At 34.8% G+C, this 24,474-nt stretch overlaps 1 protein-coding gene across 9 annotated transcripts in view; it reads right to left on the bottom strand.

The window, feature by feature from the left end:
* STPG2 (sperm tail PG-rich repeat containing 2) overlaps positions 1–24,474 on the bottom strand; it is a 552,915-nt gene that overhangs the window by 184,768 nt on the left and 343,673 nt on the right. For 3 of the 9 annotated variants that reach the window (XM_084973377.1, XM_084973383.1, XM_084973376.1), the window contains one exon: positions 16,969–17,034. The exons of the other annotated variants lie outside the window; for them this stretch is intronic. In XM_084973377.1, coding sequence (XP_084829503.1) covers positions 16,969–17,034 — 66 coding nt within the window. The remainder of the gene's footprint in view (positions 1–16,968; positions 17,035–24,474) is intronic. 9 annotated transcript variants of the gene reach the window in all.

Here is a 24,474-nt window from a genome sequence, read left to right as displayed (position 1 = left end):
TTTTGTTAGATGAAACATATGCTTTTAAATCTTTTACATTTATATATTTTATCTAAAATTATAGATAATTTCCCTATCTCATTTTCAGCTCTATACATTGCAGAAATAATCAGAAATGAAATTAAACATATGCCTTAAAGGATAGTAAAAGGTCATGAAGAGATAATGCATATACATAAAATATAACAGTAGAAATTATCTTATTAAAACTTTAATGAATGACAGAGACAATAAATGAAGTATTATAAGAACATAGAAACATTAAAAGCCAGGAAAATTATCAAAGATGAGATAAAGTAAGTAGACTATTCATCAATACATTTTACTGATATTACTAAGGTTCCTTAAACCAACATGTACTAAAATGATAACAATTTTCTCTCATTTATTGCTGCTGAGAGTATTTCTTCCAAATGTAATACAAGGATGCCTTACATACCTTTGTAGAAGACCAAAACTTTTTCACATAGTGTTAAATTCAAATATGTAAAATAAAGGTGGTGATCTTGATAATATGGTTACTTAAATTCACAATATGAGATATATATATGTTTAGTATCAGATTCCCACACTCCTCAATGCAGGTTTTGACTCAGGTATTAGAGAACCACATAGCAATACAAAATAGGAAAGAGAAAGGAAAGTGATTTGAAGATCTAATTTTGTTACTTAACATGGCCAAAGGTAAGTTTTGATTTCAAATAAAGTAATGTCTCAATGAACAGTGCTGAGAAAAATAGTTACCTATATGGGAAAAAAAAAAAAAGTAAATTTGAAGCTCCACCTTTCTCATCTTCCACTACAATTTCAAATAAAAAAAAAAAACTGAATACTAACGAAGAATTTAGATTTTTTTTGTTTTTGTTTTTAACATTGTATAGTGGGGTTTAAAAAAAAAAAGTAAATATGGCTTTAAAGCCCAAAATTGTAAAGAAACAATTGGATACATTTCACCTAATAGAAATGCAAAATTTCTAAGATATTTCCCCTGAAAGAAATGCAAAATTTCTAAGAAAAACTATTAAAAAATTAGAAAAATATCTGTAAACTATGTAACTGCCAAATTCTTCCATTATTGATAAGTTAAGAGCTTGTAGCAGTTAAGAAATAGAACAACTCCTGTCTGAGAATTGTGTGCAGACTCCCCAAGCTGATTCTAAAAAAAGAATTCGCATGGGAATAATTTATGTAGGAGGTGCTAGAAGCAATGGCAGGAGAGGATAAAGTGAGAAAGGGAAGGGAAGACACCTAATAAAGGGAGCATTATAGCAGCTACCACTGTGGGTGACAATAGGAAAGGTAGGGAAATGGTACAGAACACAAGCCTCAGAGATATAAACACAGGGGTCAAGAGTGGATGTTTACCACCAACTCCTGCTAGCCTTTGGTGCAAAGCTGTCCTAAAGAGTGTTAATTCTCTAGCACTTGTGGTCTGCTGTGTTGGAAAACACCCTCAAAGAAACAGATGCAGAGACTGGCAGCAGCAAGTTGGTTGGCACTCACTGCAATGGTTGGTCTCCAGCGAAATGGCAGAATTCCTGTAGCCTCTGCTACAAAGAGTAAATGAGAGTGATTCTACTGGTAAAATGAACTGGTGGTTTACATTAAGCATACACAAATGTTCCACAGTGATGAAAAATAAAAATAAATTTCATTAATAATCATGTAATACAAATTTTAAATACCTGGATTTTATATATTAAAATACATTTATGGGATGGGATTAAGATGGCGGAATAGAAGGACTGGAGCTCAACTTCTCTCCTAAAAACAACAAAATTCACAACTAAAGACTGAGCACTCTTCACCCAAATGGACCGGAAACCTTAAAAAAGATATCCTACTCCAGAAGAAAAAGAGGAGGACACATCAAGAGGTAGGAGGGGCAATTTCACGATATAAACAACCCCATACCTCCTGGGTGGGAAGCTCCACAGACTGGAAACTAACTGGTTCACAGAGACTCACCTATAGGAGTGAGAGTTCTAAGCCCCACATCAAACTCTCACGTGTGGGGATCTGGCACAAGGAGAAAGAGCCCCAGAGAATCTGGCATTGAAGGCCAGTGGGGCTTGTGTACAGGAACTCCATGGGACAGGGGGAAATGGAAACCTCATTCTTAAAAGGCGCACATGGACTTTCATGTGCACTGGGTCCCAGGGCAAAGCAAAGTCTCCATAGGAATCGGGGTCAAACCCAACCACAGTTATTAGAGGACATCCTGGGAAAACAGGGGTGAACGTGGCTTGTGAGGGAAGGACATTGAAAGCAAAGCTCTCGGGAATATTCAGCAGCTTGCCTTTCTCTGGAGGTGGCCATTTTGGGAAAATCTGGCCCCACCTGTCAGTCAGTGCTGAGAAGCCCCAGGGCAAACAACAATCCAGGTGGGATCACAGCCCCACCCCTCAGTAAACAGGCTGCCTAAAGACCCCTCAGGCACACAGCTGCCTCTAATCCCATCCAGAGACTAAGCCCCACCCACCAGAGGGATTAGAATCAGCTCCACCTACCAGTGGGCAGGCATCAGCCCCTCCCATCAGGAAGCCTACAGCAAGCCCCCACACTGACTTCAGCCACAGGGGGACAGATATCAGAAGTACGAGAAACTACAACTCTATTATCTGTAAGAAGGTTACCACACCAAAAACCTATAAAAATGAAAAGGCAGAGAACTGTAACTCAGATGAGGGAGAAAGGAAAAACCCCAGAAAAACAGCTAAGTGAGGAGGAGATTCTCAGCATCAAGGAAAAAGACTTTAGACTGTTGATCCTGAAGAAGATGCAAGACATTGGAAATAAACTGGAGGCAAAGATGGATAACTCACAGGAAACACTGAGCAAAGAGATACAAGATATAAAACTTAAACAAGAAGAGATGCAACATACAATCACTGAAATAAAATATTCACTAGAAGCAGCTAACAGCAGAATACAGGAAGCAGAAGAACGAATAAGCAAGGTGGAGGACAGACTAGTGGAAATTACGGATGCAGAACAGGAAAGAGAAAAAAGATTGAAAACAAATGAAGAGAGTCTCAGAGAACTCTGGGACAACGTGAAACACACCAACATCCGTATTATAGGGGTGCCAGAAGGAGAAGAGAGAGACAAGGGGACAGAAAAAATATTCCAAGAGATAATAGCAAAAAAACTTCCCTAACATGGGGAAGGAATCACTCACTCAAATCCAGGAAGCACAACGAGTACCACATAAAATAAACCCAAGGAGGAATATCCCAAGCCACATATTAATCAAACTAACCAAAATTAAAGACAAAGAGAAAATCTTGAAAGCAGCTAGGAAAAAGAAACAAGTAACATACAAGGGAACCCCAATAAGGTTATCGGCAGATTTTTCAACAGAAACTCTGCAGGCCAGAAGGGAGTGGCATGATATACTTAACGTGATGAAAGGAAAAAACCTCCAACCAAGATTATTCTACCCAGCAAGGCCCTCATTCAGATTTGAAGAAGAAATCAAAACCTTCACAGATAAGCAAAAGCTGAGAGAATTCAGCAACACTAAACCAGCCTTACAACAAATACTAAAGGAACTTCTATAGGCAAAAAAGAACAAGAGAAGAAGGAAAAAAAAAAAAAAAAAAAAAAAAAGAGCAGCAAAAACAAATCCAAAGTAATTAATAAAATGGCAATAAGAACATACATATCAATAATTACCTTAAAATACATTTATGTAGGTTAATTCATTCTGCTATACATCTTAAACTTATAGAGTGCCATATATCAATTATATCTTAATAAAACTAGAAAGTATAAAAAATAAATATTTTTTAAAATTTGATTTTTTAAATAATATGAGAAAAATATGCTCTCATATATTGGTGGCAATGAAATTAATAAAAAGTTTATGAATAATAATAAGCCACTACTTTTGCAGTATTTCCTATACATGAACCCAATAGTTTTACTTTCAGACCATCCTATTTACAATTGCAACACTACTTTTTGACACTTCAGGCACTCTTCAATGCTTTCTTTTTCTCCCTGATATCTACCACCATTTATTTATTAAATATCATTATTTATTTTTATTGTTTGTTACTTTCACTAAACTACATGCCACATGAGGTTAAGAATTTTTGTCTGCCTTTTTTATTGCTACCTAGACTCAAGAAAAATAGCTCACACCTAATAGTCAACAAAATTTGTTGAGTGAATGAGTTTCCCATGAATATATCATTAGACTACAATAGAAAAATTGATCATAAATGTACTTAAATAAAGTTTATCCTGGTATTGTTTATAATAGTAAAAAAACAGAAAAAAAAATAATGACCAAAAGAATGTGCTATTTATAGAATATACACATATATTACATAGCTTAAAAGTGATAATCTGCATACATATTTTTTGCATATATATTTTTGACATGGAAAACTGGGCTTGATCTATCAGTAAGTCAACAATGCAGTTTACCTTGCATATCCAGTAGGAATCAATTTTGGATAAACGTGCATTTTTAGTATAAATTTAAATCTAGAATAATATGCCGAGAAATATTAACTCCACATGCATCACTATTCACAGGTAATTTTCAATATTTTCTATTATGAATTTTATATCATATGGGCTCTATAATCACAGTGAATTATAAGGTTATTTTTATTGTGAAACATGTTGAACCTAATACGAAAACCTATAGTGGTTAAAAGGATGCATCCTTAATTTTTTGATCAAACATCAAACAAACACTTGAAAATGACCAAAACATTTGTATACATTATGACACTAACTTAAAAACCTTTTATGTAAACTAAACTTTACACTGGAACTGCATTACTGATAGCCTGAGGACTAAACTAGTTTTACTAAATAAAGCTTGCTAATGGGATATATTTATGTGTATTTTGCAGAAAAAAAAAATCTAAAATTCAATTTGTTTTCTTTAACCATTTCAGGCTTCTGATAGAACTCTTAAATCAAAGCATAACTTTTCACCTTGCTAAGCTCTTAATTCATAGTAATGTCAACTTCTTACATTAATGTTTTGGATGCAATAAAATCCCAAGAGAAGAAGACATTTCCAATTTTTATAAAAATAAAAAATGTATAAACCCCACTATAACTATATTTTAATAATGCCTAGAGCACCAAATAAGAAACTTCAGGTATTCACTTGAAATATGTGGCAGAATTATTTGTTTTGTTTCTTACTTCAGTTTTAAGTGTTATCCATCACTGATGTTGCTGCAATATTGTATGCTAGTTTGTTTTTTTTAAGAGCAGAACTGATACTATTCTTCATGTCAATGTAGTCTCATAATCCATTCTCATATTTTAACAGAAGAAGTAAAAAGAAATTCATGTTAAGACCAAGTATTTGATGCACAGCTAGAACTTGATTTAGGGTATATGTTTTGCTCTAGTTGTTAAGTAACATTTGTCATTATACCATATTTTTAAGATGACTCATTTGGAGGCAATCACAAGAACTATCTATGTGTATATCTTAAAATATAATGTTTTCTTCTAAATTTATAAAAGTTTTTTGGCTGCACCTGTGGCACATGCAAATTTCCATGAAAGACACTGGATCTGAGCTGAAGCTACAACCTACATCATAGCTGCAGCAACACTGGCTCCTTAACCTGCTGTACCACAGTGGGAACTCCTATAAATTTCTTAAATTAATAAACAATTAGTTGCGTTTCTTCTAAAACTTTTAAATTTAATTAGAAATATGGAAAGTAGGAGTTCATTTGTAGTGTGACTATAGATTCAAGGGTGGACCTGGAGACCCTGATCCCAGGTGGTAAATTCCCTTCCGCTTCATATTCTGTGGTTGCTCAAAGATCAGCCTATACCTAAGCTCAGACTAACAGATCACTAACGTGGTCTACCTGCACATTTCAGCTTCACCATATTTTTTATGTGAACTCAAAGTATTACTTCATCTAATCTAGTTTAGAGTCACTCATTCTCATGGTATTCCATAAAAGCTGAGTTGTAACTAAAATTTGTCAACTTGTAAGGGTCTTGCTACTTAAAGGAACAACTTCAAAAGCAAACTAATAAACACATCTATAACATCTGTGTGTTCAATTTGGGTTAGTGTAGCAAAGCAAGGAGGAAGACATAAAATGTTTCGTCTTGTGGGAGAAATGTGATCAAAACTGCTTTCTCAGAAGATGTGAATCGCACAAAATGATGAAATTCTACAAGAAAAACATACATGATTTGCTTATTTTTTCCTTTCTAAGAGGAATAATTTCACAATGATGGATTATTCTAAAAACATGCAGATTTTATCACATTTTACAGATGAAGTTTCCAACAATTAGTATACTAATATTTTGAAATGATAACAGATGATACCTACTCTAACATGCTTTGATGGTTGGGTCAACACTAAATATTACATATGCCTGCTTGCTTGCTTTCTTTTTTCCTTTCTCTCTTTCTCTCTTTATTTTTATGGCTGTACCCATGGCATATGGAAGTTCCTGGGCCAAGGATTGAATCCAAGACACAGATGAAAGCTACACCACAGCTGCAGCAAAGCTGGATCCTTTTACCCACTGCGCCAGGCTAGGGATCAAACCCACACCTCCACAGCTTACTGGAGTCACTGCAGTCAGATTTTTTAACCCATTGCACCACAGCAGGAACTCCTGCCTGCAGTGTTTAAATTTGGGAATTTGTTTTTAGGGAAAAATGTACAATAAATCTCACCCACTGTCTTCAAGTATATGACTTATTAATACTTTTCAACACTAGCTTGAAATACATTAACTTGAATAGAAAACTACTGAGAGAAGCAAGATCAAGCAGATATGCTTGTGCCAATACCAGAAAATATTACATTAGATATGAGTTTAAAAAAAAAAAAAATGGCCTGTCCTGGTAAACTGCAGGCAAATGGGCCATAGATAGACAAGTACCAGGAAAGAGAGCTCTGAACAGCCTTCAGGACAGGGTAAGTTGTAAACTAATTCTACCCACTGTTTGACTGGAAGAAAGTCTAGCCTTTTCATAGAAAATGAAATAACAAAGGGCATTTCAGTATGCTTATATTTCCTGGATAAGAAGAAAGATGCTAACAAGGACTGGGTCCCAGGCTTGTCTAAGAGAATACAGACATTAATGAGACATTTTGTATTACAAGGAGTACTTGGCCAGTAGACTGTATAGAAAATTGCTTTGTCTAAGAAATCAAAATTTTTAAAAATTGACTAGACCAGATATTATATACACATACATATGTATATAAATATGTACTTACTAGATTTAAACTTTAAAATAGCAGAGACTACTATAGCCAGTGGGTGTATTAAGGAAATATATGTGGACATTTACAAGTAAATACATATGCTTCTGAAATAACATTTTAAAGATGTAAATCCTAAAGTCTTCTCTCCTTATTATCCATGAGCTTTTCCCCTACTCATTTGACTAGGCATTCTATGTTCCTTATGGGAGGAATAACCCAGCAGAAAAACAATGAATTAATAAGTAGTGAAATAACGTATATTTTAATTTCTGTTTTAAGTATCGCATAACCCACATAAAGGAAAGCTGTTTGGAGTTCTTAATAGCCTTTAAGAGTGTAAAGTGTCTGGTGACCAAAATGTTTGAGAACCACAGCTGGGAACTAGTGTGGTTCCATGTCTCTATTTATGTGGAACCAAAGAGGGCCTGTTGGAGAACTCTCATCAAAAACATATTCATTAACCACTTATATGTATAACAAACAACCAAATAACTTCAATATATGAGTGACATTTTAATTGTTACTTACTTTGGACTGAACATACGCACACTCTGCAACAACCACTGCAAACCACTTAAAGGTAGAATTATGGCTTAATACAAAGTCTTCTGACTTCATTTACAAAAGCTCAGCTTAGATCCCTACAGAACTGTAGAGGGATCTACTACATAAAAAGAAATAAAGTTGTCTTTTTAGGGTGTCTCTCATAGGGTAGTGTGTTCTTAGATACCCTCAGACTTCAGGTCAGCTCACAAAGCTTATTGGAAAGTTTGGGAATGAATTACTTTTGTAGTGGCTATTGCAGATAAAGCTTTATCTGCATACCGAGGAGAGAAAAGGAAAAGTATTTAGCATACTAAATTTACCTTACAGCTATCACAGTCAGTTCAGTGATATAATTATGATTATTTTTGGCTTTTGAACAGTTTACCTGGAATACTGGACATGACCCCCTTCGTATTGCATACTAAATAATAAACAGGGGGAAAATGTTGCCAAGGGTAACTGATCTAGTGGATACCCACATTTAAAAGAATTGGAAAAGTAAGCTATGGTGCATGAGGGCATGTTCCGCTAACTGGAGACAGAACACATCTATCATAGCCTACCAACAATTCATCATAATATGGTTCCTTTTAGCCTCTGACCGGTAGTTTGGATGTGATCTTCCTGAGGGAGCAGAGCATTTGTAGATGAAGCTTCATATTATATTGATGGATCTGTTAAATCAAGTTTTGCCTAGTAGCTATTGAGCAATCAAGCTTCTAAGATTCTACCCGCTTATCCTCCCTCAACAAGAGTTTTGTGCACTTCATCTAACTGCCAGAACTAGAACACTGCAACAATCCTGTTGGAATAAAAGAGGAAAGTGACACACAGTATTAGGAACTTCTTAAACACCCCCAGGATGGATGAAAAAGCATGCTTTTTATTCATATTCTTTCGTGAAATACATCTACTAAATAATGGCAACATTCCCAGATCTGATGATATTGCTATTATTGTACAATCCACAGACAGGACATGTAAGACCTGGTTAAAAGATTTATTAAGCACTTTCTGAGTCAGGCATGAGGCCAAGTATTTTACATCTATTTTCTCATGTGATCTCCAGAAAAACTTTATGAGGGGTTTACTGACATCACCGTAATTTTATAGGTGAGGAAATGGAGATTCAAAAAGGTTAAATAAATTGCTCTAAATCACGAAGTTAGTAAATGGAAGAAGCTAGGTTGTTAATTTTTTCAATTACAATTATTTCATAGATTCACAATGTACATATTAATGTATTACCTATACTCGGACTAATGAGATAAGTTTGGATTAGGGATTCACATTTCAAGTAAGAACAACAAAGCACATTTGGCCAGGCTACTTCAAATAACAACATACAATTTGTATGGAAAGAATATTCTCTGAAAGAGATTTCCTGAATATTTCTCTGAAGCTAAAAATGACTTAAATGCCAAACTACTGTTACAATGATGAAAGAAATCCTAGATGAAATTTATCCATAACTAGCACAAATATAGCAACGATTCCTTGGTTAAACTGTCATTTCTGACAGTTGAGGAAAACAGTATAAGAAGAATATAAGGAGCTTTGCGCAATGAAAGCAAAATAAAACAAACACAAATGTAGGCTTTACACTAGATATACCTGACTTTGCTCCTTTTGAGCCATGTCAATTTGGGCTAGTTACTTAATCTCTCTGAGCCAGTTTCCTCATTCACTAAAATGAGTATCCTAGTACCTGAAAGGCATGGCCGGTTGTTAGCATTGTTGCATGCTAAGACCACTGTGATATGGTTGTGTGTTCCACAATCCTAATCCATCATATCATCCTCTAGAGTGATTTACATAAAAACAATACATTTACTGTCTGAGGCTGAGCATTTGTATTCCAGGGAAAGCAAAAGGGAGAATTTCAATAAATTTGGGAACACTAAACTAGAGGATACAGGGGACCTGCTGCCAAATGTCCTTTAAAATAAACATGGAAGGGGTGAAGTCTAAGTTCTCTGTACTTGCAATCTTAATACCTAAAAGAGGAATTATATTCACAGATGTACTGTTAGTGAAAAGAAAGTTATATTAATGGGAAAAAAAAGACCATGAATAAAAAGGAAAAAAAAAAAAACAAATTTATCAATTCTAGGTTTATAGTGCAGACCACACTTTTACCAATTCTCTGCTACTTTTTCTAGGTCTGATTTAACAAGAAAGAGTTTTAAAGCATGGCCCAGAGTAATGAACTTCGAGAAAGCTTGAATTCAAGATTTTAGATATATCAATAAACTAATTTAAAATATTACACCTTGGAGTTCCCTTCGTGGCACAGCAGAAAAAAATCTGACTAGGAACAATGAGGTTGTGGGTTCGATCCCTGGCCTCGTTCAGTGGGTTAAGGATCTGGCACTGCTGTGAGCTGTGATGTAGGTCGCAGACGAGGCTTAGATCTGGTGCTGCTGTGGCGTGGCATAGGCTGGCAGCTGTACCTCCGATTGGACCCCTAGCCTGAGAATCTCCATATGCTGCGGTTGCAGCCCTAAAAAAAAAAGCAAAAAAAAAAAAAAAATTACACCTTAAATTATTACTTAAATCAACTGATGTATCCTAAAACTTTTTAATAAGTGGGAATAGCAAAAAATGGTGTCCCAAATTTAAGTACTGCAATTTTAAAGAAAAAAAGTAAACTTGTTTTTTGAATAGGATTTTTTCCTCTGAAACATTTTGTAGCTAAATGTAAAACTGTAGAAAATTTATTGAACAGAACATTGTAAATCAACTATAATAAAAATTTTTTAAAAACGTGAAAAAGGATATACATTTAAAAACCTAAGATGCTGTTAGCTCTTCTGCTGAAAATAATTACCATTCAAAAAATATAAATTTTTATCAATACCAAAGACAGTTGGTATTATTGGCCCTTTTCTGGAAGCTATTCATTAAATCTGAGTAGTGTTAGTCTTCTTTCCTGTAGACCTGCTGTTTCCTGGAATGTATCATTTGATGCTATTCCAAATAGCAGCCAAAAGAGACAAAATGAAAGAGTAAGAAAATCCTTGAAATATAGTGATTTTGCACTCAAAATTTGCCACTAATTCCCTAGTCAATAATCAAAATCACTGTTATTACTTAGTGTAAATTACTGATAACATAATACTCTACATGCAAATTTCCTGTTATTAAAAATAGTATATAAAGAATTAAATACACATATCTGTGAGAATACTTGATCCCACAATAAGGAAATATACATATGGCTTAGTATATTTGGGTAGAAAAATTGGAAATAATAGTAATTTTTATTATTAGACATATATATTATTAGACATATATATACAACTTACTATAAGCAGTCATATCTAGCAGTCCTGTTTGCAACTATTTTTCATCCTTTATCTCATTTAATCCTCATAAACTCCTAAAATGTCACTACAATTATTATTCCCATTTCATAATAAGAAACCTGCACTTAGAGGGCTTAAGTATCGTTTAAAGTCACTCAGCCAAGCAGTGGAATAACCAGGATTTAAGACTGAAGTCTGTCTTATTAGAAAGCTCATGCTTTTAACCACTAAGCACATTGCATCCCACAAGGAGAATGAAATTAATGACAATCTAATATGTGCCAGGAACTTCATATATTTTCTCAGCTTTATAGATGAAGAAATTCAAAAGGTTAAGTTACTCTTAAGTGTTAAAGCTCCAGAACTTTTTCTCTACTTCCCATTTTTTCTCATAGCATGAGTCTATGGACCACTCATATCAAAGTCATCAGATACTATTTTAAAAGTTAAAATTCTTAAGCTTTAGTTACAGAGATATAGATTTGATACATCTTAGGCATGGCACCTTTTTTTTTTTTGGCCATTTTTGCAGCATGTAGAAGATCCCGGGCCAGGGATCTAACAGTGACCCAAGTCCCTGCAATGACCTGAGCTCTTGCAGTGACAACACTAGATCATTTAACCCTCTATGCCACAAGGGAACTCTGCCATGGCAGAGTAGTTGACTTACAATACAATATTAATATCAACTGCACATCATGGTGATTCAATATTTTTATAGATCATATTCCATATAAAGCTACTATAAAATATTGGGTATTTCCCTATTGCATACAAAGAAAGAAATATCTTTTAAGTTTTCTGATGTTAAAGTGTCACTAAGTAGTATTTACAGAAATAAGGATAATGGGGTACCAAATACTCATTGGCTTTGTTTTATGAAACGCAAAGATCTAGAGTTTTAGATATATTTCTGATCTTCCATAAAAAACTCCACCCTCAAAATGTTGTTTACACAATCAGAAAAGAAACAAAGCCACTTCAGGTGTATATAATAGTTGGAATTTATTGGGTATTTATTACAAACCTGATACGGTGCTACCCTTTATGAATTATGTGAACCCTTATCACTGTTTTATACATGAGAAATCTGAGCTTTAGAGACATTAACTAATCTAACCAAGATATTAAAGATAATATGTATTAGAGCTGGGATTCAAATTCAAGACAATTTGATTTCAAAGGCCTGAATTATGCCAGCTCCATTCTAACAACCTCCCACATCTCCACTACCGCCACCACCACAGGTATATTAGGACTAAATGACTCCCCAAACATTAATCTGCTTCAATAATTTAGGACCAACAAAAAACCATGCAGTATAGATTAACTTTCAAATTTTGTATTTGCACCTGCAATAAAGGTATGTTAATGAGAGAGCCTTACTAGGTAAAATGGTATTACACTTTGACATGGCACAGAAAAAACATAGATTAATAGATTTTTTTCAAACCTCCATTCCTGACATTTATTTGCATCATATAACTACATGCCAAGCCAAGCATAACATGGGAATTTTGACACTATCATACTTCATACAAGGACAGTTCAAATAAAGAAAATTTGGAAACTGATGACAGGTGTCTACATGTCATCATCCTCTCATTATTCAGCACAAGTCCCAAGATTAGCCATTGGAAACTAATTCATTAATTACTTAATGAATGGTGCACATATGCTCAAAGATAAAATGCAAGATTGTTCTCTGTAGCATTTTTATGCAAAGGCAAAAAGAGCAAACATGAATTGTTTTATTTGTGCCTCTCTAAAAGAATGGACAATAGTAGATTATTCAAACAAGAGAATGTTATCAACAACTATTGATAATAAACAAAATCTACATGTTTTGACATGGGTATAGCTAAAAAAACAATTAAGTCAAAAGATCCAGCTGCAAAAGTGTATAAATAGTATGGGTCAATTTATGTAAAAAAAGCAAAGAGTAAGGAAAAGGATATCGAGAAGAAGAAATGAGTAAAACATTCAAGGCAGCAGTCAAAACCAAAGTAAAGGAAGAAAGATACAGAGATGCAGGCTATAGTCAGGGAGCCGGCAGCAGTCCTCCATAAGAAACTGTCAGAAAAAGACCCTAGAAAAATAGACAGTGGCCGGACTGTGAAATATTCTGATGGCAGTGGTAAGGAATTTGGACTTCACCGTGTTGGAAATGGAGAGCCAGAAAAGCAATTTAATAGGAAGATGAAATGAGCAAATCTATGTCCTAGGAAGACACCTGTGGCTATGAGATGGAGAGGCTGGTAACAGAATTAGGATCCTGTTGAAATAATCCAGGTAAGAGACACTAAATAATTCTCTCTGAGACCAGAGTTTGCATTAGCAGCAGGTCTTTCAGATGCAAGTCTCAGTAGAAGACTAGAAACATATACCCAAAACCTCTTAAGAAAGGGGAGATTATATAAAGTTAGATTAAGTGGTGTAAAAATGAGAATAAAGTTACGATAGCTGAGAAGAAAATAGGGTTAGATAAAACACTGGCAAACATCTGTAGACTGACATTCAAGCAGCAGGCGAAGAAGGAGACAACATGGAAGAGAAAAAGCATATTCAGAGACGTGAAAGAAAACAAGGAGGAAGTTTTGTTTCAGAAACAAAGGGAAGAAAATATGTATTTGGCAAAGAAGAGACTAATGGATTTTAAGGGTATTTCCAGACATTTTGATAGCTAAGTGGATTTTTAGTTAAGAAAATACTTTACAAATTCTGACCTAACTAGTCAACAAAAAAATACATATCCTCAAGTGCATTGGTTCATGAACTATTAAAGAACACCAGTTGAACTCTTAAAGTATTCAACTGAACATTAGTATAGGTCTGAAGAAGGTGATTAATAATGCTTCTATTAAAGACATAAACTTGTAGAATCAGACATGAGAGAACAGTTTGAAGAATAGTAAGGAAATCAGAAATAAGCTGACAAAATGCAGTTTTGACTTATAGCATAACTGATGCTCTATTTAATTTTCATTGTAAATTTTCCTTTGGATGCTTAAGTCATTATAATGCTAATGATGTTATGCATATTGAAAGAGTTATAGTAAAGCAAGTCTATATGGGCAGTAGCTAAATTTAACCTACAAAAATTCAATTTATCCCCAACACATGGAAGCCTTCTCATTATAGACAACTGCTATGAAAAGTAAATTTTTATTATCATTATATTACTAAAAACTTAAAGGGAAAAAAGGTGTCCTTTATAACATTTAAAAAAAAACTACCAAAAAAATTCAAACTTCATTAAATTGTTCTTTTTAATGAGTCATAAAGTTCTAATCTTAAGAATTTACTTTTTAAAAATTTAACATGGTCTTATTGTAGTGTTACACATTTCACATCTGTGATTTCTTTTTCGTTTCAGCCAATGGCCTTGGCGTGTGAAGTATTCTGGCCAGGGATTGACCCTGCTCCACAGCAGTGACTGTAGTCATTCTCAACCTGCGGAGCTGCCAGGAAACTCCAACATTTCTGTGGTTTCTTACAGTGACTTCCTCAAAGAATTCCCAGAAGGACAATATTAATTCATAAATAAGTAATTATAAAATAAGCCTAAATATAGAATTAAAATATATGTTCTAGCAGTTCCCGAAAGCTCCAATAATTTTCAAATAATTATTAAAAAGGAATCAAGGTGTTTAGTCATAATTTGCTCAGTTATTTTGCTCAAATATTTAAATAATTATTCAGATAATCTATATAACGTAGTATTTCTTGAACTTTGAAATTCTTTCCGGAGTTCCCATCACGGCTCCGACTAGGAACCATGAGGTTGTGGGTTCGATCCCTGGCCTTGCTCAGTGGGTCAAAGATCTGGCGTTGCCGTGAGCTATGGTGTAGGTCACAGACGCAGCTCAGATCCTGCGTTGCTGTGGATGTGGCGTAGGCCAGTGGCTAGAGCTCTGATTCAACTCCTAGCCTGGGAACCTCCGTATGCTGTGGGAGTGGCCCTAGAAAAGGCAAAAAGACCAAAAATAAAAAATAAAAAAATAAATTAAAAAAAAATGAAACTCTTTCATAATCTACCCAGTGCAACTAGAGAAAGTGTATTAGTAAAACAATGAGCTTCAGACTACAAAGAGCTCTTCCGCAGCAGACTGAGAGCTCCCATGCTCTTTTCTCTAACTCTGATAAAATTTATTCTTGACCTTGCCTATTATTACATAAGAAACCACTGCTGAGAATTGCAGTTAACACAGCAATGAAACTTTAATATCATCTTCCCTTGTTACAAGTGGTGTGATTTTCTGTCATTACCAAGATAGCTGAGATTGAGATATGAAGGCAGATGCACTGCCACATTAGATAACCATATACTATTTAAAGGACACAGGAAGAGTTTCAAAGGAGGGAGAAGAAGCCTCACAACAGTTCCCATGTCATGTCATCAATTACAGACCTGTCACACTAATGACTAAGGAAATGCAGGGAGCAGTGACAATGAGCACATTCATCTTGTTCTTCTCTGGAAAAGGTGCACCCGTATCCCACTGCACTCTGTCTTCTGCTACCTCCTGCCTCCCTGACTTTTGTTCTCCATGACATTGAATGTGATCCTGAGAATGCGACCCATCTATCAGCCTTTCCTCCTGAAAGGCACCTTGACTGCAGTTAATGACTGTAATAAGATTAAACAACAGACACCATACCCTAGGCTCTTACATTCCACTTCTCTGAAAATGGGCTCAACTGAGACAGAAAAGGATCAGAGAATTACACTGGACAGGCAAGTATTTTTATACCATCTCACTTAACTTGCTCTTCTAGTTCACATCATATCCAGATAGGAAGTGTAACTAAAAAGTAATGGGACTGGATTTCTTGTGTGGATCATACAATACATGGTAAGTAGACATCCTACACACTTACAGACTTAGATGCACAAGCCTTGTGTGTACTTATCAGTAATACTTTCTATTTTGAACTGCATGTCCCCAGTTCATCCCAACATTAAAGCAAGAATCCCCCCCCCTTTTTTTTGGCCACACTCTCAGCATGTGGAAATTCCTGGGCCAGAGATCAAACACATGCCACAGCAGTGCCTTGAGCCACGATAGTGGCAACGCCATATCCTTAACCCACTAGGCCACCAGAGAACTCTGCAGCAAGAATCTTTAAAAAAAAAAAAAGTAAGATATTTTCTATAACATTAAAAAAGAAAAACTCTATCCAGTAGCAATTGCTGCTGCTGCTTCTACTATTATGAGTAGTAATTACTAGTACTAATAACTACTACCATTATTATTACCACTACTTCTACTTTATTGCTCCTGCTGCTATCACTACATGCCAGACACTATAAGGCAATTTTAATTATTTTAATTCCACACAATATTTATGCAGTAACTGTTGTTATTTCCATTTTACAAAGCAAGAAACCGAGTCTCAAAAAAGTTAAATTATTTGCAAACTAGCAGTTCTCAAGCCTTGTCTTCACATCAGTATTAGGGATGCTAGGGAGCATAAAAATTAATACACCTTGTTTCTAGCAAGTAAGAACTTGACAACATAGTAAAGGAGTAAGCAATACAAGGTATGTCTACAAATAGTTACAACACAAGGTAATTGAGTGAAAGTTTGAAGAGGGGGATAATGACATAAGAGAGTCAAAAGAAGGGAATTTTATGGGTGGATCTCAGGAGAACATGAGTTTACCTGAAGGAGGTCAGTAGGCATTTGAACTGCCTGCAGCAAGAAGCGTTATCTTCTCTAGTACTAGGAGGGCACTGGTAATGGTAAGTGTAAGACACTAAAAGACTGTAAAATTCATGTTGAAATCCATTGGTGGGGTGGGAGAGGCATCTTGTTACCCTTACTATGTGCTGGTGTTTAAATTCACAAAACAAATGCCTTTTTAATTTCCCCAGTTACCTCTATATTTGCAGTAGTTTCTGAGTCTGAGCAAAACTCTGTACTGTTTACAATACATCTTAATGTCTGGAAAAAAAAAAAAAAACTCATTTAGGTGATGCTTCTCAGAAACGAGCAAATTAGAGTCACTAGGTTTATTGTAAGTAAGCCTACAGGGAAAGAAAAACCGTGATGCATTCTATCTAATAAGCAAACTGAAGCCACTTATATAAGAAAGTTACAGGAAAATATGTCCATGTTTCACAGTTGATATTACAACTGTGGTAGGTAGAATCAACTTCCAATGAATTTACAATTTTAAATGAAAAGGCAAGTATTTCATACAAATATCTTAACATGTAGTCTTCTCTAATGAATATTTAATAATTTCGCAGTCACAAGCCAACAAACTTTGGGACTCTAAAAATAAGTAAAAATAAATGATTCAATATTCCTGGAAAGATCTTTGGCCTTTTTAGCCAATAGACATAAAGAAAAATTCAAATTTATGATAACTAGATAAAAAATAAACAAATACTTAGCCTAAATATTTCGGTAATGGAAATATAAATGTTCACTAATCTTTTGTCTAAACAGATGTAATGACTCGCCCGAGGCTTCTCTTAAAGCACCAAAAGTCTCCCATTCTTTCAAGAGTCTTCATTAAACTGACAACGGAGGCTTGCAGCCTCTGGCTTCAGACATATTTTCCACTATGATTAAATTAAAGAATATCAAGCTTTACATCGTTTTTCTTTCCACATTGCAAGGGTCCCATAACTAAGTATGAAAAGAAAGTGCAGAAACATATGTGATTTTTCTATCACATCCTATCTCCTTACTGCAGTGTAAAAAACATTTCTGGCACTTTGTAATACATACACACACATATTTAAAGTACATATTTTTGTAATTGGTTTATGTCATCTTAATGAAATTTCTCATTTTATATTTTAAATTTAACTTTGCTTGAAAGGTGATTTAGTTTATCCTGAGCTAAGTATGTCAAATATTGTATCACAAATGTTCTCCAAATGTCCATCAGGATCTGATACTGGCCCAAAGGGCTTAGCACATTTTATGCATATTTTAATATATTCTGATGAAATCTTTCAAGTCTAGTCTATAATATCTTTCTCTCTGAAGTTTCTATCATTGACTTAGCCACTCACTAGTGATCTCTCTAATCACTACAGAATAAGAAATCAAGTCTTCTCTGAGCTTCTCTGATGCTTATCACTCATATCATTTAAAAATTTTTTTTCCATTTAGGGCCACACCTATGGCATATGGAAGTTCCCAGGCCAGGGGTCAGATTGGCACTGCAGCTGCAGCCTTAATGCCATAGCCACAGTAATGTGGGATCCAAGCCACATCTGGTACCTACACTGCAGCTCATGACAATGCTGTATCTTTAATCCACTGAGCAAGGCCTGGGATTGAACCTGCATCCTCATGGATACTAGTTGGGTTCTTAACCCACTGAACCACAACAGGAATTCACATTTTTAAAAATGGGAACCAGTCTTCATTAAGATAGGTCCTGTCATCTAACCAGACTGGAAGTTCTTCGAGGGCAAGAGTGTCTCACCTTTGTAAACTCCGAGTTCACTTAACAGAGGTTAATGTATTTTGTAAGAATTGATGATACTGAAAAAAGCAGAAGAAAGAGGAGGAGGAAAAGAAGGGAAAGTGCAGAAGCAGAAATTTAGGAAATATGTTCATATAGAGGTATTGAAAATTCAAAATGCAATTCATAATATTTAGCACAGGAAAAAGTAAGACTCTGCTTGGTTATTTTGGGAAGCTGATATAAGATAGCAGCAAATTGACTAAAATAGCTCACAATTCTAAAGCAACAGTCATATTTTACTTGGGCATGTTTGATTTCACATGGAATTTTCTGTACCCCAAACTGAGTTTTCCACACTTACAACAGAATAACATAATAAAAGGGATGGTACCAATTTCTCTGTAATCCATCCTTTAAACAGGTCCAAAGCTGCAGAATAAGTAATACTCAACTTGCCCTAACATCAAATGGTCAATTCTGTCCTTTTAACACAATCTGCCTTAAACTGCAAAGCACTGAATTGCTATTAATGACATTACTGCCAGTTTTAAAGAGATTAACCAAAGCAGGTATCTATTCATTTTCACATTTTGAAAAATTTTACTCAATAACTGGATCTAAATCCTGAAATTCAAATGTAACACAAAACAAAATTCTTAATATATTAATGATTATAATACATTTCGTGAAATCAAGGTGTAATAGAAAGCATTAGAGCAAAGAAATCTTCAGTTTTTACCTTTAGCATTTACCATTATGATCGAAGGTAAAATCAGTCAACCTCTTCCGACCTCAATGGTTCCAGCTATTTATTATTAGCAGTAACTATACATTCCCAAGGTTTCTATAAAATCTAAGTTTCTATGATTTTGTGAATTAATTACATTTACAAACCTTGGAGCAACTTGGTGAAAATTCAAGACCTGCCTCCTTTATAAAAGCTCTGTGGCTCCACTGAGCTAGTTCAGTCAACAAAAAGTAAAAAAACAAATACAAAAGCAAAGGACCCACCCAAAAACAAAAAACAAACAAACAAACAAACAAAAAAAACCTGTTAATATCAGAAAGAAGTACATATCTTGGCAGGTCTCTCTGGACTTTGGAGTAACATATTCCACATTTGGAGGTGCTGCCCAGCACTGCTCATGAAGTGTTATCTCCTGGAGTACCCCAAGAATAGAAGGCTCTCCAGCTGAAGCCACGGCAATGTTTTCTTCTTTCCTCTGCTTTATTTATCTCTGTGTTTAGGTATATTTGTTTATGTTTGTACAGGTTTTATATATAAAGCCAGTTTCCTCCTAAAGCACTTCTGGGGTGCCTCCTTTGCAATATGGAGACTGCAAACTTAAAGACAACATTTATCAGACTTCTTTACAGTTGAGGTCTTAGATGAAAATTGGGTACCAACAATCAATCATGCATAGGATAGGAGGAATATTGAAATAAAGGCCATTATTTCTTGCAGACATAGCTGATATGTGGATTTTTCAGCAGCAATATTCCAAGGTCCATTCTGTAGCTTTATGCTTGTCAAACTGCAGTTATGGAGTTCCTATAGCTTAGCCATCAGTATTCCAGATTCCAGTCACCAGTTTTATGCATCACATCTTTCTTGGAGAAAAATGTGTGGAGGCAGCCTCAGCTACTCTGCTGAACTGTGCTATGGTTCCTGCAAGCTATTCCCAGGAATCTCAGCTTAGCGTTCCCTCCACCGACTTTTCACCAATGTTAAAGCACTTTATTCTCTGTTTTAAACTATTTTTGCCAAACTGATTTCCTTTTTACATATGCACCTGATGTATGATATACAAGTTTTTTTGTTGTTGTTGTTTTTTTTTTTTTTTTTTTTTTGTCTTTTTGCTATTTCTTTGGGCCGCTCCCATGGCATATGGAGGTTCCCAGGCTAGGGGTCCAATCGGAGCTGTAGCTGCCGGCCTACGCCAGAGCCACAGCAACGCGGGATCCAAGCCGCGTCTGCAACCTACACCACAGCTCACGGCAATGCCGGATTGTCAACCCACTGAGCAAGGGCAGGGACCGAACCCACAACCTCATGGTTCCTAGTCGGATTCGTTAACCACTGCGCCACGACGGGAACTCCGATATACAAGTATTTTAATGTTAAAGCTAATATATATAGGAAGCAGAGGAAGGATGGAAGGGAAAGGAGAGAGGAAAGGTCAATCAACTAAAAAGCAGTAAAACCTTGTTTTGGTTTCAGCACTGCCACTAACTCATTGATGTGACCTTGTCAAGTCACTTAAACTTTCCAGACCATGGTGCTTCAACATAAAATGATGGTATTAGAGGCTGTATTCTCAAAGATTTCCACAACTTCTAAAAGTCTATGCCTTGCTAAATTAATTAAGGCTAAATCATGAACTGTACTGCCACAAGATTCTTAAATCCTAAGACAAATGACTTGTTTCCCTTAAAACCAGGACAAACGAAAACTTGGATTTTTTTATTTTCTGATGATTTCTCTCATATCATTAGAAGTTTCATCAGAAGGCAAGAATAAGCAGTGCTACTTTGCATAAAGAGAATTTACTCATATGAACAACTTTCTAAATTAGATAGGTTTTTCAATTCAATACTTAAGTTTAGATTAGTGGTTTTCCAGAGGGTTTTTTTTTTTTTTCCCAAAATTGAACATGTGAGGTAAAATGTTTTTTTCTTGAAAGTCAATTAATGAAGCACTTTAGTCAGTATGAGTATTGTCCTAAAGCAATACTCCTAATGGATAATCAGGCACTATCAGTGCATAAACCATAAAATGCTTTTTGCAACTCAAGATTTTTACCCACCTAGTAAAAATGCTTTAAAGGAACTCTAAAATGGTTTGATGTATTGAAAAGGTGAGTGGTAAGACACGGCATTTACTGTTTTTTAATAACTCTACCATTTTCTTAGGAGATGATGCAGAACCAATTATAGCTATTATAACAATTTAATCATGAAAAAACAAATGATGACTAAGTTGTGATAGCCTGACCAATTTTCTGTAGTTTACAAAGCCAGATTTAATAGTTGTCTTTAACACTTTTGAGGGCATACCTGTATTCTTCAAAGGACAGTGTGGCAGAGACTGCTAGTTGGTTTTAATATCCTTTTTTTTTTTTTTTAGGGCTGCACCTGCGGCATATGGAAGTTCCCAGGCTAGGGGTCTAATCAGAGCTACAGCCACTGGCCTATTCCACGGCCACAGCAACGCAGGATCCAAGCTGCATCTGCAATCTATACCACAGCTCATGGCAATGCAGGAGCCTTAGCCCACTGAGTGAGGCCAGGAATTGAATCCACATCCTCCTGGATCCTAATCAGGTTCACTAACCACTGAGCCATGAAGGGAACTCCAATATCCCAATTTTTAGCTGAGCCTCTTATAGCTGAATGTAGCCTTGTATTTATAAGTATTGGCTATTAACATCTAAAAAAAAAATGTATCCAATTATAAGAGTAACTTTTGTAGCAAATTTGGGGAGTATTTCCTTCAAAAGAAGAGGGGATCCCTTTTCCTTTCCCCTCCCCCTCTAGTAAGTGGAATTGGATGTGATGTTTGTGATAACCCTCCTGAACTAGGAGGGTAAAGACCCCATGGTCAGGGTGCTAAGTGGTAAACTGGTTGAAGCTCATGTTCCTGATGACTTCATGGAGCCTCTGTAAGAGCTCTATAAGAGTCTTTTACATGAGAAAGGAAGACATTTCTACAGTGATTTTGAATTTTCTCTTATATGCAGCTAAGCCTACTCAACATAGGTAATTTCAAGATTAGGAGATTGTTTCAGTTCTAATTAAAATTGTACCCAAAAAATTTCCCAAAAAAAATCATAAAAAATCAATATATACATCATTTCATAATATCCTCTGGGAAAAACTATATAACTGTTTCTTTAATTTTTTGTGGATGTTAGGATTTATGCATGAATATACTAGGAGAAAAAAGTAGTCAATGGAAATGCTAGCTATTGCAGAAAGTACATACCTCAATAAAAATATCCAATGTTCACTTTAATCATACATATTTAACATATAATTTAAAAATAATACTTAAAGTGAATTTTTTCAGTTTTCTAATTGGAACCACTATGAAATCATGGCAGTAAGGAACATATAAAGCTATGCAATAACTGTACATTAAAGATTTCTCTGCTAATGTTGGGAAAATAAAGAAAAATCCACTTAAGAGAAATAAAGTCAGCACACATTTTGAAATAATATGTATGCAAATATAATAGAATTCAAATTATTATTCAAAGTATTTACTAATAGATTAGGTTATATATATATATAAATTTCTTGTTTTTAAATGGTACTTACTAATAATAAAAAAAATAAAAACCAAGTAAAAATAATATAATTAAGACTTATTATGCACCCAGCCAGCATACATACTTTTTTCATAATACTTAAAATGTCCTATCAAGTGGATCCTGTTAATATCCTGATTTTAAATATTAGGGATCTGGGGCTCAGTTCTCTAATACTCTGGACATGAATGAAGCAAGAGGGGGTGGAAAAGCCAGAGGAGCTCCTATGTCTGTCTTATCACAAAAGGTTAACTTCTAACGAGAAGACTATGCTACCTACGAGGACCTCAATAATAAGATATAATACGTATCATTTTCCCTTTATGCTTTCCCCATCTACAAAGTCATCTTGAACTTGACTAACACAAAGAGAGAAACTGTAATCACAACTCTATAAGAATGTGGCTTTCATGAATTTACTACAAAAAGTTTAAATTACTTTAAGAATTTGTAAATCTCTATAATTTGTGACTTTCCTCAAGTATATATTTGTATTACCCATTATTGGGATATTGGTATCTATATTTCAATTCAAACGGGTTATTTTCTATTTGCCTCTTCACATGCAGTAACACAACAATTATTTTAAGTGTATTTCCTGGACAAATACAGACCCAGAGAAACTCATTAGTGCTGATGGAAATAAAAAGAAGTGAAAATGTCAAAGAAAATGATCACTCAAATAGAAAATGTTAGTTTTAGATAATGTGTAGAATACTGAATTGAGCAGGGGTTCTAACCTCTGATGTGAATAGGTTCATTTTCTATTCTACATAGAAAAAACAAAAGGAAATTTATTAGAATGTTTCAGGAAGTGTTCTAGCCAGTGCAAAAATTAACAATAATGGGAGAAATTAGATGCAATGGTAGGGATAAGTGAAGCTTGATCTTATAACTATTTTAGGTACCCAGAACAGAGTAAATTTTGTTTTCTTAAGTGTTAAGTGTGGCTGATGTCACTAGGTTCTCAAGATATTCACGAATTGATATTCCAAGTTTAGGATTTAATTTCTAAAGTTCCTATTTTTATGGAATATGACAGCAGATACCTCTTTCTTCTGTTTCTTGTGAATTGGAACTGACAAATAAGCAAGTAAGTACCTTACAAAAAGCATGCCTTTTTTCAAAAAATAAAATTAGAAGCCAGATCGTTACTAGTCATCCTCTTCATTTAAAAAAAAAAAATCAACATATCCGTTGAAATAGCCTTATATGAGAATTATTTAAAAGCGATTTCTAGATATGGCAGTTACTCTAATATTGTTTAATGTATTTGTTCCATTTACACCCTATTTAATTTATTCTGTGATATAACAATAGAATCACATAGTGATCTATGCACCATTACCAATTAAGAGTTTGTAGAGAGTGTTGGTTGTACTGACAGAATCAACTTTCTCATTTGGACCTACCTAGCACCTACTAAAGAACCACTTAATCAAATTTTATCTTTCTAAATTACCACTGATAACAAACACACTTGTTCATACAATGTTATGGAAAACGTTTAAGATAAAATTCCCCAAATCTTTATAACATATTTTTCAACTTTATGGATATTTTCCTATAGGTTACTATTAAATGCAGAAAGGGCATTTTACCACATTTCACAAATTATATATGTCTCTACTAGGCATCCCAAAG

Source organism: Sus scrofa, chromosome 8, assembly GCF_054392235.1.
Source record: "Sus scrofa isolate SSC_HxYL_T2T_F1_AM1 chromosome 8, Sscrofa_HxYL_maternal_Yorkshire_Landrace_v2.0, whole genome shotgun sequence".
Taxonomy (NCBI): Eukaryota; Metazoa; Chordata; class Mammalia; order Artiodactyla; family Suidae; genus Sus; species Sus scrofa.
This window is presented reverse-complemented; position numbering and strand designations above follow the sequence as displayed.